The sequence below is a fragment of the Dromaius novaehollandiae genome, chromosome 1, assembly GCF_036370855.1.
Source record: "Dromaius novaehollandiae isolate bDroNov1 chromosome 1, bDroNov1.hap1, whole genome shotgun sequence".
In the NCBI taxonomy this organism is placed as follows: domain Eukaryota; kingdom Metazoa; phylum Chordata; class Aves; order Casuariiformes; family Dromaiidae; genus Dromaius; species Dromaius novaehollandiae.
Window position 1 is genome coordinate 33,975,707 of NC_088098.1, and position 18,583 is coordinate 33,994,289.

Here is an 18,583-nt window from a genome sequence, read left to right on the forward strand (position 1 = left end):
TGCTTGCAGATCATATGGCTGTTAAAGAAAAGCAAACGTATCTTGCTATTAGAAAAAGAGTTATGATGCAAGAAATAACATTTGAAATTTTTGTTTATAGCTTTCTGTGCTTTCAGACCAGCAAAAAGCAAATGTAGAGGTAAGAATTAAAACTTTATTTTGACTAGAGTTTTATTTCAAGAGTGCGTTGTGTGACAGAACTTTCGTTTGTTGAAACAAATCATGTTTGTGTTTATATGCCTTAAAATGTGCCTGTGGACAATAATTAAAAGGGAAAACTTAAAAGTAAGGACAGTATGAGCTGTTCCATCTTCTTCCACCCAGTAACTTCAGTTGCTGCTTTAAATAGTAAACCTGTACTAAATCATGTATGAAGATGAAAGCTATTTTAGTGCTAACCTTCCCAAACAACTCTAGTATTTTAAGCCCATCTTAGTAAGCTCCTGGAAAGACTGTTAATATTTTGTTCTGAAATCAAGATAGAAGAAGAGGTTTCCCTGAAAGCTTTGTGTTATTAAAACCTGCTGTAATTCCAAGGGATTGGAAGAAGAATGGAAAGAGTTGTCATAAAATTCAACCATTCATTATTGAATATGTTAAACTTGTGAAAAAAGATGCTATTCAAATGTAATGCTTGTACTTAGGATGAGCAGCTATACATGCTAAGTTTAATAAGTAAGGTTTGTGCCCAGTCTTGGAGATAGTAAACTTGTTTGGTTTATTTAACACAGTCCTTCTGGACTTCTGTTCTCTGTGGAGCTTTCACGCTAATTTAGATCTTGGACTGGCTAGGTTCATGCAGGTCTTCTGCAGGCTGATACAACTGAAAACTGTGATTCCTTTTTGTTTACAAACAAATTGAATTCTGTACTTGTTCTTCTAACAGTAAATTTTGAGTTCAGTTAACTGTGTTCAGATTGTCTTAATCTGGTTTTGTTTAATGTATCTGTTTTAATCAGATGAGCTAACATTATAGAGAAGTTTCATAATATCACTGAACTTTTTGTTCTTCTGTCTCTTTTCTTCTTTATAACTGGATCAAATCAGATTTCCACTGAAGTGCACAAGACACTTTTGAACTTAACTATTTAGTAAAACGTTTAGTCAAGAGTTTTAAGAATCTGAAACAGTAAATAAGTTTAAAGTGATATATCTAGCATTTCAGATTAAATAGAGACAAGATCAAGTCTTTACTCCTGTTAGGGTACTTACACAACAGTCCTTCCTAAAGGTGAAACTGCACCTCATTGCTTGAACTGATCTAACGGCTTGCTGCTGCTGAAAGGGGAAGGTTTTGCTTCTCCTACTCTCTTGGACGCTGGTCCCAGCTGTTATTCTTGGATCTGTTGCTGAACTGATTCAGCTTGTTAACCTGGAAAAAATTAACCTTTCAGGGGTGTTGAGCTGTTAGAGAAGTTAGTTATGGCTAAGCTGACCTGAATCTTTAAAACAGGATCTCAGACAACCTGAGAGCTGCGATTCCCTCCGTCTAGTTTAGCCATCTTGATTGTTGTGCTCAGTGTGGAGCTGAACAGCACAGAACAGCACAGGCAAGGAACAAAGCCAGATAATACTGCCAGAGACGGAGCACTCTGCTGAGTCATCTATGCTGTGTATCTGGAATGGCTTCTGTGTATCGTTTGGATATAATGCATCTGTTTTAATATGGACTATTACAATTTTCAGAGATGCAGTGGAAGTAATACAAATGGAATTAACTTAAACATTTGCAAATATTTTAACACAAGCTTTAATGTTTCCTTTAGCGTAGGATTTTAACTGTTGCTTCTTATCACTTGCCTGCTTCTGCACTCATAGTTCTGTCTGTTTTGTTTCTTTACTCTAGGCAATCATGTTGGCTGTTATGAAGAAGTTGACATACGATGAAGAATACAATTTTGAAAATGAGGTATTCTGATGTAAAAACAAACAGACTAAAATGCAACTTAAATTACATGTAGAAAACTTGCTCACACTTTAAAAATCAGTAGTTTGCACAGGCTAAGCATTTGAAGGTTTGAAGCTAAGGTCTGTGGGCTGATACTTTTTTCTGTGTAAAAAGCTTTTTAACCGAAATGCGTGTCTGAGTAGTATAAAAAAATATAGTAAAGGGTTAGCCAAGCCAGTTCAGTTAACGGGTTAATTGCAGTTGCATTTCACACAGAATCATTTCTAGACAAATAGAGCTGTGCTATTGGCTAAGCATAGTGGTTGAGATGGCTCATTCAGAGGCAGTTTGTACGTTTCCATGCATTACTCCTAGGTCGTGCGAAAGATTTGAGAAATACTTTCTATAATGAAGCTCCTAGAGGTGCTGCTTGACGACATCTGGAGGTGGTCTAATTTCTGTAAAAACAGCATAAAGAGAAAGAAGTTTATTTGATTGTCTTGGTTTCCCTTTTCTCACATGCCTGTATCTCTGTCAGCCACCAATAATAATTGAATACGTTCAACAGACTTACTTTTGGTCCAAACTTTTCAGAAAGTTTAGTCTAAAAAAAGTTGACTTGGACTGTATGCAGTCAGTGGTAAATGTTTCTGTCAGTTTAATTTTAAAACTAAATTAAATGCTGAGGAAGAACTTCTTTATGAGGATGGAGTCAATTTTCAAGAGCTGGGTCAGTAAGGTTTTACGAAGAGCATTTTCTTTCATTTACTTTTGGCTTTTATCTTCAGTCTGAAAAGCCTTTTTTAAATGTGTTTCTGAACTGAACACAGTAGACTTCAACATATCACTGAATTACAACCAGACAATAAAAGAGCCTGCTGTTATGTTGCAGGAGCATAAGATGAGCATTACTGAATTTTCTGAGCTTGGTATATTGTTTCTGTATGTACATGTTTTTGTTCTAGGCGCGATTGTCTAAAGCAGTTCTGGATGTATTTAAACATGAAAATATGGTCTTCTCTGACATGTGGCTGTCGTGTAGGGTGAAGATGAAGCAATGTTTGTGGAGTACAGAAAACAGCTGAAACTATTGCTGGACAGGCTTGCTCAAGTCTCACCAGAATTACTGTTGGCATCTGTCCGCAGAGTTTTTAACACTACACTTCAGTAAGTTGTTTGTTTTAATTTTACATGAACACCCTGTCCTTAGCTTTTTTGCCTTTTTTACTGTCCTGGTTCATACTGAACATAAGCATGATGTAGCAAAGAGAAGTCAATTGGTTGAATAAGCTTGTTATAACTTTATGATAAACCTGACTTTGTCTAATAGAAAAAAAGCTTTCTTTATGTAATCTTGAATGAGAATGCTCCCCTCCACCACCACTGACATGTCTCTTGATCTGTCACTTATCTGCACAGCAACAGCCACTTGGACAGATGCATTTGTTTACTTCATACCTCAAGGGAATGCATATGACATGTAGAAAGTAATTTTATATATTACTGCTAGCAGAGGAACAAACTTGGATGGAGGAAAAGAAGCAGCAGTGAAATATTTTTATAAAAGGGGACAGAACCAATCCTGAAACCTGTGTATGTAAAAAAATTAATATTACCAGCTGCCTAACTAGGAGGAGGGTTGTATATATACAAATAGGAATAGTGGTGTCATTGGCTGAATGAACTGAAGCTGAATGGCTCATCCACATATCAAAGTAGGCTATTTTCATACCTAAAAAAGGCATCTGGAAAAATCTGTAGCATTCAAATTGAAACTGGTAAAGAGAAATCAGTACTGCTCTGATGGAAAAGAGCTACATCTATGTATAAGGTCTTCCAAAAGCATCCTGAAATATTGCCTAGGTCTAACAGTGTGTGTTTGCATAGTTAAAATCAATCTGTTCTTTTTATGCTGTGCATCTGATGAACGTTTGAAAGAAAATAGAAATATAATCACCTTGTAGAACTGATGATTATTTCAAAAGCAGCAATTGGCTGATCTTCCTATTCCTTGTCTAGGAATTGGCAGACTACACGGTTTATGGAAGTAGAAGTAGCGATAAGACTACTGTATATGTTGGCTGAGGCTCTTCCTGTATCTCATGGTGCTCACTTCTCTGGTGATGTTACAAAAGCTACGGCTTTGCAAGATATGATGAGAACAGTAAGTATGTGTGATGTGGGGGCTATTTAAAAATGTTTGAATGGTTCATCTTAATTATTGGTATGTCACCTAAATTGTAATTTAATGTTATAAGTAGTTAAAGTGCTAACTTGTTAATGTTTTTACCTGTAGCTGGTGACTTCTGGTGTTAGTGCCTATCAACATACATCAGTGACCCTGGAATTCTTCGAAACAGTGGTTAGATATGAAAAATTCTTTGCTGTTGAACCTCAGCACATTCCAACTGTTCTAGTAAGTTCCATCTCATTTACACTTTCAACTAGATAAGACTTTTCTTGAAATTAAAGAACCTTTTTTCTTTTCCGAAAGTCACTAAGGAAGCTGGCTTTCTTAAATTGTTGCATGATTAGCTTTTCCAGCCTTGTTCAGGGATTGTAAAATTGCAATACTTTCTTGATTGCAGATGGCGTTTTTAGATCACCGTGGTCTTCGCCATACAAGTCCAAAAGTGCGAAGCCGAATAGCTTACCTCTTTTCCAGATTTGTCAAGTCTCTTAAGTAAGTAAAAGCTGTTACAAATGTTGCATCCAGATTGCACAGAAGGGCTATATATGGTGAATTCAGTGCATTATAGCATCATTGGAACAGGCTGGGCTTTAAATGAACTGCAATGAAGTAATACATCAAAAGTGTTCTGATGGAGATGTCCTATTTTGAAATACCAAGGTAGCACTGGAAAAAATCTGTCATAGAATAAAGAACTCGAATGCATATGCTCAGCTTATTTTTATTAGACGTTAAGCCTAAGCAGTATAAATGCCTGTCCTACTTTTCCTCAGTTCAGTTAGCACAGCTGAGGGTGCACAGATCTGGAAACTCACAATAGTGACTCATCCTCCCATCCCCAACCAAGTTCTGAATATTTAGAAAACTTATACAGATGGAGTTTACTTGGTCTGTTAAAGCCCTTCAAACAGCTTCATCCTGTTGATCTGATTTTACAGGCATGTATTTGAATGTAGAGGCAGGAGAAGCCGCAAGACAGTTCAGGTTGCAGAAGGATCCTTTTTTCAACCGTTAATGAAAGTACTTCACTCAGATGAGTGAGGCTATTTGTGCATGTTTTATAAAAGAATGAGAGAAAGAAAGAAATATTGATTTCTCACTGTGCCGTGTAATCTATTTGGCCTACCCACAAGCACCATATCCATAACCCAAGTATTTCTACAACAATGCTTTGATTTTGAAAGGTGACTTCTATATTGAAAAGATAGTTTAGCAGCAAGCTTTACGACTTAAAGAAAATGGCAAGAGTTCTGTAAAAACACATACAATTTTAAACAGTGTTGCATATTTATGTTTTACTTCAGTAAGCAAATGAATCCCTTTATTGAAGATGTTCTGAACAGAATACAAGACCTACTGGAACTTTCTCCTCCTGTGAGTACTTGAAGCAGTTTTTTTGTAATAAATAAGGCTTGCACTTATTCATCAGTGTGCCGAAGTACTTACTGACTTGTCAGTTTAGTACACTAACATATTTAAACACAATTGTCTTGCTTTTTTCGTGTGAGATCACTTGCATGCATCCGTTTGTACCTAATTTTAATCACATTGCTTACTTGAGTTTCTGGAAGTGTAGGCTAGAGATGGGTGTATAGAAGATTATCCTTATGAACTGTATCGAAATAGTTGTTCTTATGTTTTATGAGTTTTTGACATTTCTAGTCAAGTAGGAAAAGTTCAAAACTGTTGTAACTGTTCTGCAGACATTGCTTATGCAATGATAAAAGAAAAAGTAGTATCTTTAAATTGTTATCAGAAGACAGCTTCCATAAGAATGCATTTAGCAATTTATGCCTATTATCTTCCATTCTAGGAAAATGGTTACCAGGCTCTCTTAAGCAGTGATGATCAACTGTTCATTTATGAAACGGCTGGAGTATTAATAGTTAATAGTGAATATTCCGCAGAAAGAAAACAGGTTCTAATGAGGAATTTGTTGACTCCACTGATGGAGAAGTTTAAAGTATTGTTAGAAAAACTGATGATGGCACAAGATGAGGACAGACAGATGGCACTGGCAGACTGCCTGAATCATGCTGTTGGGTTTGCTAGGTAGGTACAGCATTGACTGTTTCTGGTTTGAGTAAAAGGAAAATGTAAAGAATTTCTAGCAAGGAGGGGTTGAGTTTCTACCTGTTCTTTATTGACCTAGAAAAATTTTAGTGGTTGTGGAATTTTTCGTAGTAGCCCAGAAAATGAGTGAAGTCCTCTTAGAAAAGGCTGTTAGAGGTGTAGATAAAGAGAATAATAAGCAAGTCTGTAACAAACTGACATCTATTTCATTCCTCATGAAATAGCTTCCTCAAAGAACTGTATGGAGCTGTTTTGGTAGTATGTTGCTTGTGAATTGTTAGACTTAAATCTCCAAAAGCTACCAAAGTATAGCTACTTCATATCAAATAATTGTTACTTCCAGTGTTTGCCTCCCATCTCATGAAATGTAATATTTTAGTTTAGTTCATGGGCTTTAAAGCATACATTATTCTAGATGTTATTGCTTCTCCATCATATTGGAATGTGAACTTGGTGTATTGCTTTTACAGCCGAACCAGCAAGGCTTTCAGCAATAAACAGACTGTAAAACAGTGTGGCTGCTCTGAAGTATATTTGGACTGCTTACAGACGTTTTTGCCAGCTCTCAGTTGTCCATTACAGAAGGAAGTTCTGAGAAGTGGTGTCCGCACTTTCCTTCACCGCATGATTATTTGCCTAGAGGAAGAAGTTCTTCCATTCATTCCTTCTGCCTCTGAACACATGCTCAAAGATTGTGAAGCAAAAGATCTTCAAGAATTCATTCCTCTTATAAACCAAATAACTGCTAAGTTTAAGGTATGATATTGCATAAGCTTTTGGGAATTAGAGCATTGCTGAACAGCTGTTTTCTGAGCACAGAGAAGAGGGTGGAATGTGTCAGAACCTTACCTCACTGTTAATAAATAAGTATATTTCTAAGAATCTGACTAGAAAACAGCATTCTCCCATAGCCATGCATGGCTGGACATGCATCGATGAAATGAGTGTTTTTCTTTATGATTAGTCTCAAACTTGGATTCTTTCTTGATTTTTATTTTAATACTTAAAGTGCTACTTACAGCAAAATGCTGTTCTTTTTATTGGCACAATTAACTTCATGCTCAAAAAAGTGCTAAGTTAATAATTCCAACAATATGCTAAGTTTTGAAGTACATTTCTGATTTCTTATGAGATTTATAGTTAGGTATATAGAAACATTTGATGTGCATGTAGGGAGAAACACTGATTTACAAGAACTTGATGCAGTATTCTTACACAAAAACATACACCGAGGCTTAATGCAGTATTATACAAAACAGGTTGACAAATATGGAGGTGTTAAACCTTGGAAGGACTTTGGAGTTCTTGAAACAGAGGCATGAGGTAGGAGTGGATCATCAGCTGATTTTATAACAAAGGATCTTGAAGTATAGCCTTTGAGAGCTACCCCGTCCTAGTTTCAAACAGTCTAAATGCAAAGGCATTGCAATGTTAAGTTACTAACCTGTTACTCCTGGCTAATTTCAGAGAGCTGCCACAAGAATGTTGTGCAGTTATGAATAAGATGGCAAATTGATTGCTGTATGGAAAGGTCAAGGAGCCTTTTAAAGGGGCTTAAATAAGTCTTTCAGCAGAATGCGAAAATAAAATTGCTAAAAGCAAAGAGAAATGCATTTTGTGAGTAGTAAACCAGAACCATAATAAACCTGGATAAATCTGGCATCTGGACCTCTGGTTGGAATATCTTTCTACAGAGCAGACAGTGAAGGAACTTTGAAAACCTATGTCTTCTTCCCTAGTCTCTCAGATACTTTCAATACGCTGTAGTCCTTTTTGCAAGTGGTCCTAAAAGCAGTTCAAGATAACAGCAGATAATTAATAGTAGTCTGTCTAAGGTGAAGAGGACAAAGGTTTCAGGAGCAAGACTGGACAAATAGCATGTTTGGGTATCATTTCTAATTTTTTATGGTACTGTGCCATTCTTTTTAAGAATGTGTTAAAATAAGAATTCCAGCTTTGTAAGGCTCACCTTGAATGTTTTCAAGATTTCTTTTTTTTATTAATCTTTAATCATCTCTTTACTGTAACTAGCTTAAATATTAAGAAACGGACATCTGCATTGCCTCTTTATGGAACTCTAAGGTGTGGCTGTATAGCAACCCCACGGGATTCTTCACTTTTTCAACTCATAGTTGTTCAACGACTTTAGTACCCTTACATATATTTCCTATTGCAAGTAGGAAATACATAGCAAACTTATTCTGTAATGCCAATAGTTTCTCAGTTTAGGAAAACTTTTTTGTTTAAGCCATCTTTAAAGATAAGTACTACAAAAAGTGACCTGCTGTCAATTTTAGTGTCTCCAAGGTGCATTTTTCATAACTACGAAGACTTTACAATAGCGCATCTTTGTATTTTAGGGAATTTGAATTAGTGTTTGCCTCAACAGAAGAATGAGAAATGCTGAAAAAGCTTCTGTTTCTACACAGAATGAGACTAGATGAGTAATTAGATATTTTTGTATGAAAGACTTTAGGTGATTTGCAAGTCAAGTATGGTAGCATTCATGGTGAGCCTGATGTGACTCACTTTGTTATATATAGTTGGTGCATTAAAATATTAACTTTAAAACTGAATCAAGCTGAGAACTATAACGCACCCTTAAGTTTTAATTTCCAAATGTTCAGTTGACATAACTGTATGAGTTGATACCCTCTTCCAATCTCCACAGACACAGGTTTCACCTTTTCTGCAACAGATGTTTATGCCACTACTTCATGCTATTTTTGAAGTATTGCTCCTTCCAGCAGAAGAAAATGATCAGTCTGCTGCTTTAGAAAAACAAATGTTACGGAGGAGTTACTTTGCTTTCCTGCAGACAGTAACTGGCAGTGGAATGAGTGAAGTCATAGCTAATCAAGGTAAGTAACCACACTGCAATCCTTTGAGAAACTGAGCTATTCTCATCTAATACAACCACAAATTTGGCTACTAAAATCATTAGCCTTATTCCCGTAAAGAACTGTTAACTATGTCAAGATGGAGCAGACTAAGTACTGTATTTAACTTTTGCTGTTTAAGCAAGAGTTTGGGTTTGTAAAATCCAGCTATAATTGACGTATTCTTCCTAGTTGTCATATGTAAGCAATATTGATTTTTTTCAACTTGTAAGGAGAAGAATAGTGTCTCATGCAACATTGTATTTGATTTGCAAATTGGAGCTCATAAAATATTTTCCTGTAGAAAGGCATTTCAAAATGGATAGCAAGGTTCAAAACTTGTATGAGTGTTCAAACTGTTGGACAAGACCACTCACAGCTGTTAGTATTTTTAGCTCATCCTGTATTATTCACTTTCTGAAATATACATGAGTAACTTATTCTGTAATTTCTTTTGTTGCTATCATCTGATCTTGTCATCTATGGTAAAAGGCATCATTTGACTTCTTAAATACGTAGTTACCAGGTTTTCCCCACCATTAATGCTGAAATGTAAATTACTGCTTTTCATAGCAAAGTCAAATATTCAGGTACTTGATTCTTTACTAAGTAATTCTTTTAATCTATATTCAGTCAAAATGTCTAGGGATTTTAAAAGCTTTAAATTGACTCATCTAGTAGATGGAGCTCAAATTTCCTTTCCCCATCCCTAAAATGCTTGGTAATACCTGTGGGAAAGGAAACAGTGGTGTTAAAGTAGTGAGAGCATTCTTGAAAGAGGTATTTGAGGCATTTGTGCTCACCTAAGACATTTTAAAGGAGTTGAACAGAAATAAGTATGGAAGCAGCACAGAAGTTTGAAGTATGATAAAAATATCTGTGCATATGTTAGAAGGCATGTGAGCTAATTAAGTACTGCTGAGTTTTATTTAACTGTAGCAGGTTTAGACAGAAGAAAACTTGTATTTGTTTAAAAAAAAAAAAGTCAGTGCACCCCCTCACCTTAGCGTGTGTTAAAGACTAGTAAAGAAAACAAAATACTAAAATCATCAAAAGGAATGGAGTATAGCCTAAAAGAGTGGTTTTGCATCATGGGGGAAGCTTCCCAAAAATATTTGAGATCCGTGCAAAAAACTATTTTTGCACAGTTGAATGGTATTTGCACAATATTTTTAAGTTGAGACATGTCTTCCAGTGTGGTATTTTTCTGGTATACAATAGTGTAAAAGTACAGAAATGTCTTAGACTGCAGTCTTAAATAAACTTATTTTAATCTATTTAAGGTGCGCAGAATGTGGAGCGTGTGTTGTTCACTGTCATTCAAGGAGCAGTGGATTACCCAGATCCTATTGCACAGAAGACTTGTTTTATTATTCTTTCTAAGTTGGTGGAGCTTTGGGGTAAGACTGTCTTTTAATAATTCCTTTCTCGCTGCTACTGATAATGAGCAAGAATAAAATATGGAATGTTATTTTTCTTTTCAGGAGGCAAAGATGGACCAGTAGGTTTTGCAGACTTTGTCTACAAGCACATTGTCCCTGCGTGTTTCTTAGCACCTTTAAAGCAAACGTTTGACTTAGCAGATGCCCAGACAGTATTGGTGTGTATTACAGAATTTTTACTTTCATTTGTATGGGACAGATAAATAACATGCCCATGTGGTATCAAAGACTGGCTTGTCTCACAAACAAAAGCCCTTATGTTTTTTTAATGGGGTACCAGGATGCTAATTTTTGGAAGTGTGGTGCTGTATTCTGCAGCTCATCTATGTTTAAAGTCAAGCTACAGAATTGCAGGTTTGAGTATTTAACATTGACCTGTATTATTTATGAATTAATTTCAGTGAAAGTGAACAAATGTAGGTGGCTGTTCTGTAGTTCATCTTGGTTTCAGCTGTGACAGATTGTTCTGGTTAGAGTGGAGCAAAAACTGGAAGTAATGGTTGAAGTTCAGTTAGCATTGTGTGAGGGAAAGGGTGGTGATAGTGGCTTTGAACTAGCCCTTGTTTTGGGCCTGGTTAGCTTCTTTGAATTTAAATACTTAACCAAAAGGCTAATTGAATAGTCTAATGTTATGCATTATATTACAGGCTTTATCAGAATGTGCAGTGACATTAAAAACAATTCATCTCAAAAGGGTAAGCTTCATAGTACTTTGCAGGGAATAACACTTACAGGCTTCTCTAGTGCTTTTATCAATTTCTAGAAATACTTATATAAAAATAGAATAGTAATTCATCCTCATGTGTTAATAGGATGGCTATAATATTACGTAGGAATATAGAATCCAAACTCTTGACAGTTTACAGCAAAATATTGACTCTTCATTAAGGAGAAAAATTGCTCACTTGATTGTTACTGGATTTAGCTGAAGAATTGTCATTCTTCTGCTTTTCAGTATAGTACTTAAGCTGATGTAAAAGGACAATTAGAGATGTACTATAGAGTACTTTTGCAAAAAATAAAGGAATCTTTCAGTATCTGAGAGACTTGATTGAAAAACACTTAGGGGAAAAATGAATTTTGCATTAGTTAACAATTAAAACATTTTAGCATATTTCCATTTTAATGAGAAAGCAAGCAGTTTCTGTGTTCATGTTACTGTACCCTTGAAATTGCTGGCTGACTTTTCTCCCTCTGTCAAATGCAAGTAAAAAAAGTCGCAAATAGAAACAACTTCTTAAAATTTTTGTGTAAACTGGCAGAGAAGAGATTGTGTTCTAATTGAGGAGACCTTCTGAGTTTGTGCTGCTTTATGCCCAAAAGCAGTGAGGAGACACAAATCTGTAGGAAATGGAGCTTGGGTAAATGAAATGCTTCCTATTACAAATACTATTTTTATTAACGCTACCAATGCAACTATAGCAGAATGATCTGGAATCTTTTTTTTCTACCCCTCATGTGAACTGTATACCAGGTTCCAATTCTAGGGTTACCTTCTGCCTGAATGAAAAGAAGGTTGATTCACTTTCCTCTTACAGAGGTATTGGATCTTGTTTGTATACCACTGTACAGTAAAACCTCTTGTGGTGAGAGGCATTCGATAAATGCAGATGAAGAAGACAAACAAATACTAATACATTAGACAAAACAGACTATCTGCTTCTCTCAAAGGTTTGGGAGTTGTACCATTTTTATACTGTTTGTCTACCTTAAATTACATAGTGTTACAAGAAACTGACTGGCTGTTTTGTGGTTCTTATTTCAGTGCAGTTTCTCAAAACCTTTTATTCTGTGTACAGAAACGTGGAATTCCTAATGCCAAGGCTGAGATAAATCTTTCCCTTCACTACAGCTGAGAATAATGTGAACATTTGGTATTTGATATGCACCCCTTCTATGTAAAATAGCTAAATAGACTATCTGTTTTCAAGCTCTTCTACTGTACCACAGCGTAAGCCTATGAGTTCCCAAAAGTATATACGAAAATATACTTGAACAAGTTGTGTACTGCTTTTCTTTAGGGTCCTGAATGCATTCAGTATCTTCAGCAAGAATATCTGCCTTCTTTGCAAGTAGCTCCTGAAATAATTCAGGTAGGAATTCTAAAAGAACACTTGGGAAATTCTAACTAGTAGAAATTCTAAATGGGAACAAAAAGTATACAGGCAAAATTAGTCTCCTACTGCCCCTCAATAAAAAATATTCTGATATGTAATTTTAAAGTGTGATTCATTTAGTGTAAAGAGTGAAGTTACTGCAAGAATACATTGCAGGAAAGAGTCCAGTACATGTCTAAGCTATGTTTCTACTTTGATTCAAATATATTTTAACTTGAGGGAAAAAGTATCCAAATACTTAAGGCAAGAACTCAGAAGTAGAGTGACAATATTGAGTGTATAAAAAATGTATAAAAACAAGTGTAGAAATAAAGGTCATGTTCATCATTATGGAAATTCCAGCCACAGCTCTGGTTCTACTGTCAAAGTACTGTACAACATAGGGTTTCTCCCCTGCCGCTTACTTCAGAGTGGTAGACAGTATAAAAGGGTTCTCAGAAGTGAAATCTTTCACACCTGGCTATTGTCTGAATGTTAAGCATTGCTAGCCACATGGGAAGCATCTTGTTATCAGGAGGAAATCGTTAGCTGTTGGCTGACAAAATTTTAATTGCAACAAATATGGAAACTGTATTAATGAGGTTTGCTGCTTTAGGATATAATTGTACTCATAAGGTTTAAATTGTAGAGCTTTTAAATAGCATTAAAAATATGTAAAGATCAAGTATTATTAATTTGCTGCAGTGCTGTTTTTTTGATCTAAGGTTATAATTCTTTTTCAACAGTGACAGACGTGTTTTGCTGTAATCTAATGCAATTCAGGATGTGTATACTACTTTAGGTGTAAATGTTTATCTGAAGTATTCATTTCAAGCCACCAAAAGTTACTGGAAAAGTTTGTTTAGAATCTCCTTGATTGCAGTCCTCTTAGATAGTCCTGCTTCACTATATTCAGCTAAGTGTGAACTTTGATACCCTGTATTTGAAAACATAAGCTTCTTTCACATGAGAATGCATTTCATCTTCCTCTTATAGCCTATTATGAATTTTTTTAGCCATAACATGCTTTTTTTTTGGTTACCCATTAGGGAAAATACAAACACATACCAATGGCTTACATAAAAGGATTTTTTATGTACTCCTAACATATCTCAGTTTTTTTCCTTCCTTTTACCTGTTTAGTATTTTATTATTTTCTCTTACAGGAATTCTGTCAAGCACTTCAGCAGCCTGATGCTAAAGTTTTTAAAAATTACTTAAAGGTAAGGATTTTTTGGTTCTTTAAAATAGTCTTTCATTCAATCTGAATTTTGTCACATAATTCAGTCATGGTAGTGACCTGAAGAAAAATTTAAATATTGATGCTCTAATTTCAGACTAAAATGATTTATTAGCTTTTAGGTACTGTGTATTTCCAAGTAATGAAAGTATTCTTTTTTTAAATTGCTCCTTCTTTCCAAATAACTACATCTGTAGAATGGTCATTTATCCTCAGCACCTTGTTATATCCTCTGTAGCTTTGCATTTGTGTGGCTTGTGTTGTTTGTTTAGCTGGAACAGCAAAAAGGTGATGTTTATACTTGCAGGGAATATGGGAGGTTTGGGGGAGCGTAACCAAAATGGCACAAGGCACATGCTTGAGATCAGTGGTTCAGTATGTTAAAGAAGATGTATCTAACTGTCTTACAATTCTAAGATATGGAATGGTTAAAGTGTATTCCCTCTGTCTTAAAAGATTGGTTTTTATAAATTTTTAACAGGTATTCTTCCAGAGAGCAAAGCCCTAAGGGAAGTACTGGAATCTCATGTATCTTTTTCCATAATCAGGAACTCCGGCTGTTAATTTATAAAAATGCTAACTCTTGTGCCATTCAAACTGGTTTTGTTTTCTTTTTTAAATGTTGCTTTGTGCTCACATCAGTACATGTTTTAGCCTTTGCATTAAAAAAAAAAAAAAAAAAAAAAAGCAAAAAGTAAATACCCCACTTCTGTGTCTCAAACATGAAGGCATGTGACAACATGAAAACCTTCCTGTATACCCACACAATACTTTTATTATGTATAGGATGATTTAAGCTTATGCTGTAACATATACAGCAGTAAAATGACTTATTTTTGAAATTAAGTGTAAAAATCCCTTAGGACCATAGTAATGGTTATTAAAATGTGTACATTTTTGATACTGAGTGAAATGTTTTCATAAGACATAAAATTCATTTGTTCATGTATGGTGACATGAAAATAAAACAATCAAAGCCATTTTTGTAGATAGTCATTTCATTGAAGTTGTCTTAATGATAAAATATATATATACCTCCTATAAAATAGATTGGTTTAATAAATGATTTCATTTAAAAGTTGCATCTGGTTCTATCTTTTTTATCAAAAAATAAAATTTTATCTAGTGAAATATTAAGTCTCTTTGAATCATTTTGGTTGAGTTTTTAGAAGCCGCAACATTCTGTGGTCTTTTGGCTGTGACCTGAGCAGAACCTGGCAATATTACCGATCCTTGGATGATAGCGGTATTGCAGTCTTGCACGTGGAAGAGCCTGGTACAAAGAAAGAATTGCATTCATTAAAATACTTCAGTAGGGTCAATGATCTATACAGAGATTTTAGTAAAGTGCCTGTTTGCAATTTTATCTCAACATATTTTTATCAGTTTATTTCTTTGCTTTTCTGTTTTTTTATTGTATAACTTCTAGGTCTTTTTCTTTTAAAAAAATATAAGTTGCTAAGCACAGGACTCAAGAATAGATGTTCATACCAGAGAACTGATTTAGCTCTAGCATAATCAGATTGAGCGTTCCTTCAGACGGCGTGGTGCTAGGTTCTTTGTCCACATTAAATGGAAACTAAATGAGGAGGTGGGTCAAAAACTGCAACTAGGAGGGGAGATTGGTGATCACTGTGGATACTTGCTGCCTTCCCACTCTTCTCACTGAGAGAGGAAAGCAGGAGATGCTGTTTGGTATGTGCGCTCCTCGGCTGCCCTGCCCCAGCTCAGAGGGCTGCCCACGGCAGCTGTTGCCGCTCAGTGCTTGCGGTCAGAGCCGTGCTTGCGTTTAGTTCAGTCTCCTTCCCCTGCAGTTATCACTGCTTTATCACAAGGAAAGGAAAACTTTCGCTAATTGGACTACAAGATGAATAATAAGGGGGGGGTAATATATAATTGAAAAACACCTCTTTGCTAGAGCGTTGTTGCAATGGAGTGACTTAGTCTAACATACAAGATTTAGACTTTTTTCTTCTGAAGGCAGGATAGTACTGCTATTTTTAGTTCTGTGTAAAAGCATGAAAAAGCCTGCAGTTACTAATTCTGTTAGTATACTTGACTATGTGCTATTTGTGTAACAGAGAATGATTTAGCTGTTACCAAATCACGCTCTCAGGGGAACAATGTAAAGCCCAGCTGCTGCCAAAAGGGGTTGCTCCCCTCCTTCCCCATCCCCACTGCCCTCATGTAGTTACTTTGTGCCAAATTTCATGTTCACGTAATCCCATAATGAGCCATTCAGGAAGTTAAAGTGGCAGAAAACTTCCCCATCAAAATGCTTCTACTTAGTTGCCTGCCACTGTAGTGTCGTGTGAGAAGGGATATGAAGCAGAGAGCCCATGGGTGCAGGAGGGAGCTTTCTGTGACAGCTATCAGCCTTGCTGTATTGTAAAGCCATGCCCTGACCTTCCATCCACAACTGAAAGAATCTCCTCTGGGACAAATGGTTACGTAGACTGGATCTTCTGAGAAATTTGCCTTAGCTTGAAGGATTCAAAAAAAAGGATCTTTACTTTCATATACTTTGGCCCTGTTGGGTCAAAATGCTGTATGGTCAGGGATTGTGCAAAGTGTGAACTGTAAATTGGGATCTGTGGGTTTTATGGGAGGTTTTATATATTTAGATAAACATGTAAACAGCACTCATTCTGGCTACTAGCAGATCACTTGTGTGCAATTTCTTTCATCTGGGCAAAGGTCACAGGTCCATAGCCGGTTATATCCTAGCTGAATTATGTGGTGGGTATGTAGTAACTACCTAGTAACTACCTTTGCAAACAACTAAGGTTTCGAAAGGCTATTGATGAGTGTCTAGATTTTCACTTTGAAGGCATGGATTTCTAGTTTCTTTCCTTTTTTCTTTATCTGGATGGGACAGGAACTTTGCACTTTACTTGTTACATCCAAAGAAAAATTTGGTGATTGATCTCTGTTCAGCACATCAGCAGGCCTCTCTAGGCAAAGTGTTTAGATGTTTTTAATACTGTGCTTGCAAACCAAGTGCAAAACACTTTTTGGGGGGTAGAAGAGGAGAGAAAAGATGAAGAGAGGAGATAGGTCGTCACCGAGAGATTAGGTTGGCGTTCACATGTTTTTCTCCTTCCTCGGACATTAGATGTATGTTCTCCTGACTTAAAGTCTGCACCAAACAAAACCACCTGCAGCCTTCCTGTATGACTTAAACCCTTGCTGTGCACCTGCACTGGTCAAAATGCCCCTATCCAGACCGAAAATGCATAGACCATCATCGTGATAGCAACTCGGTCTTTTGTGCACAACAGAATTTTCTATTGCAGCGTAAAATGTTCAAGTAGGAAACATAGTTGCAAGTCGTTGTTAAATATACAAGGCAGGGTTTGCAGATACTATCTTTTATTTACAAGCTGGTACAGTTACTAAAGCCTCGTAAGCTCTCAGGCTTATCAAGCTTGCAAACCCTTTTCCAAGTATAAAACAGACACAATGAATTTCAAGCAAATAGAGGTTGGGGACAGTTTCCCTCACGGAGTGGTTTGTCAACGCAGCTAAGACGCTTCAACAGCTAATTACTGCCCGAAGAGGCAATCTGCCCCATGCCCTCTCTTGAGTCAGCCTTAGTACTTGTCTGACTCTGTAACAAGACAAGTTCTGGTGGACAACTATTAGAAATTAAGTGAATAGCTTTTTGAAAGCTATTTAGAAAATTCTTCACCCTTTTTTGGAAGTTTAATTTTCCAGCCCTGAACTATCTCACCATAGGATGATACAAGTGCTACTGCTGACTTGCAGAAAGCGGCTGTAATGTGTAGCTGGGATGGAGGAGGAAGCAAGACCCTTTCAGGAACAGCTGGCTGTTGAGCCCTGAACCTTTAATTGAACCACTTCCGTAAGCTAAGCCAACAGGAAACCAAAGAAAGTACAGTGAAGGAAAATAACAGAAGAAACCAGTTTAAACTGATTTACTATGCTGAAACCGCTGTGAAGGGTCTAACAAGCACCAGGACAAGGGAAAGAGCAGAAATCTGTGGTAGTGCAAGGAGAACAAGTGGTAGAAGTCAGATAGGGCAGAGAGGAGGAGGGAGGTAGTATCTATTAAATATTCTGGTGTTAGCAAATATGAGAAAAAAGGAAATGTGCTAGGAGATACATTTCTGACAAGTTAAAGATTGTTTTGTTCCAGGAGTATCAGAAGTGGAAAGGCAGAGATGGAGTAATTGTTCTTTGAGAAATGTTTTCTCACGCAGGGGGTTTTCCTGTTCTCTGCTGATTGCTCACATTCATTCTGGTTCATACATGGGGCGCTGTGTTTGTCCACAGTTTCTGCTGAGCCATGGCACTGGATAATTCTGATTTGTTCTGAGGCAGGTATCTGCAGGTCATGTGAATTATGCACATTGCAGGAGGACATGCACTCTTACGGTTTGCAGAGAGCGCTTGTCAGATTTTGTGTTTGTTGCTCTTGCTTGTCAAATGTTGCATTTGTTGCTCGAGCAAGAAAGCTTTTCCTTCTCACATTCTCTTTCTCTGTCCTTCCTTACTTATGTTCATTGTTTTCCATATCCCAGACATTTCAGAAAAGTAGGAGATACCAGGGCCCAGAACAGGAAATTTTGTATCTGATACATATTTTTTGACTATCAGCACTAGCCACTATTCTGCTGAATTCTCCTAGAGGGCTTCTTACCTATGGGACAAGAAGAAGAGTATAATTTGTGTACTATTTAACTATTGGGACTAAAATCTTCTTGTGAGTATTTATCATAGTCTATGAGATTTATGAACAGCTTTGGAATTA

At 36.4% G+C, this 18,583-nt stretch overlaps 1 protein-coding gene across 3 annotated transcripts in view; it reads left to right on the forward strand.

The window, feature by feature from the left end:
- The window catches only part of XPOT (exportin for tRNA), a 30,059-nt gene extending 15,119 nt beyond the window's left edge, over positions 1–14,940 (forward strand). For all 3 annotated transcript variants that reach the window (XM_026092374.2, XM_064508541.1, XM_026092373.2), the window contains exons 10-25: positions 101–139; positions 1,847–1,909; positions 2,931–3,055; positions 3,908–4,052; positions 4,185–4,304; positions 4,477–4,571; positions 5,384–5,453; positions 5,893–6,131; positions 6,623–6,908; positions 8,824–9,013; positions 10,315–10,431; positions 10,516–10,631; positions 11,121–11,168; positions 12,495–12,566; positions 13,736–13,792; positions 14,291–14,940. In XM_026092374.2, the coding sequence (XP_025948159.1) occupies positions 101–139; positions 1,847–1,909; positions 2,931–3,055; positions 3,908–4,052; positions 4,185–4,304; positions 4,477–4,571; positions 5,384–5,453; positions 5,893–6,131; positions 6,623–6,908; positions 8,824–9,013; positions 10,315–10,431; positions 10,516–10,631; positions 11,121–11,168; positions 12,495–12,566; positions 13,736–13,792; positions 14,291–14,317 (1,809 nt within the window). In that variant the 3' untranslated portion in view covers positions 14,318–14,940. The remainder of the gene's footprint in view (positions 1–100; positions 140–1,846; positions 1,910–2,930; positions 3,056–3,907; positions 4,053–4,184; positions 4,305–4,476; positions 4,572–5,383; positions 5,454–5,892; positions 6,132–6,622; positions 6,909–8,823; positions 9,014–10,314; positions 10,432–10,515; positions 10,632–11,120; positions 11,169–12,494; positions 12,567–13,735; positions 13,793–14,290) is intronic.
- The last annotated feature ends 3,643 nt before the right edge of the window (positions 14,941–18,583 follow it).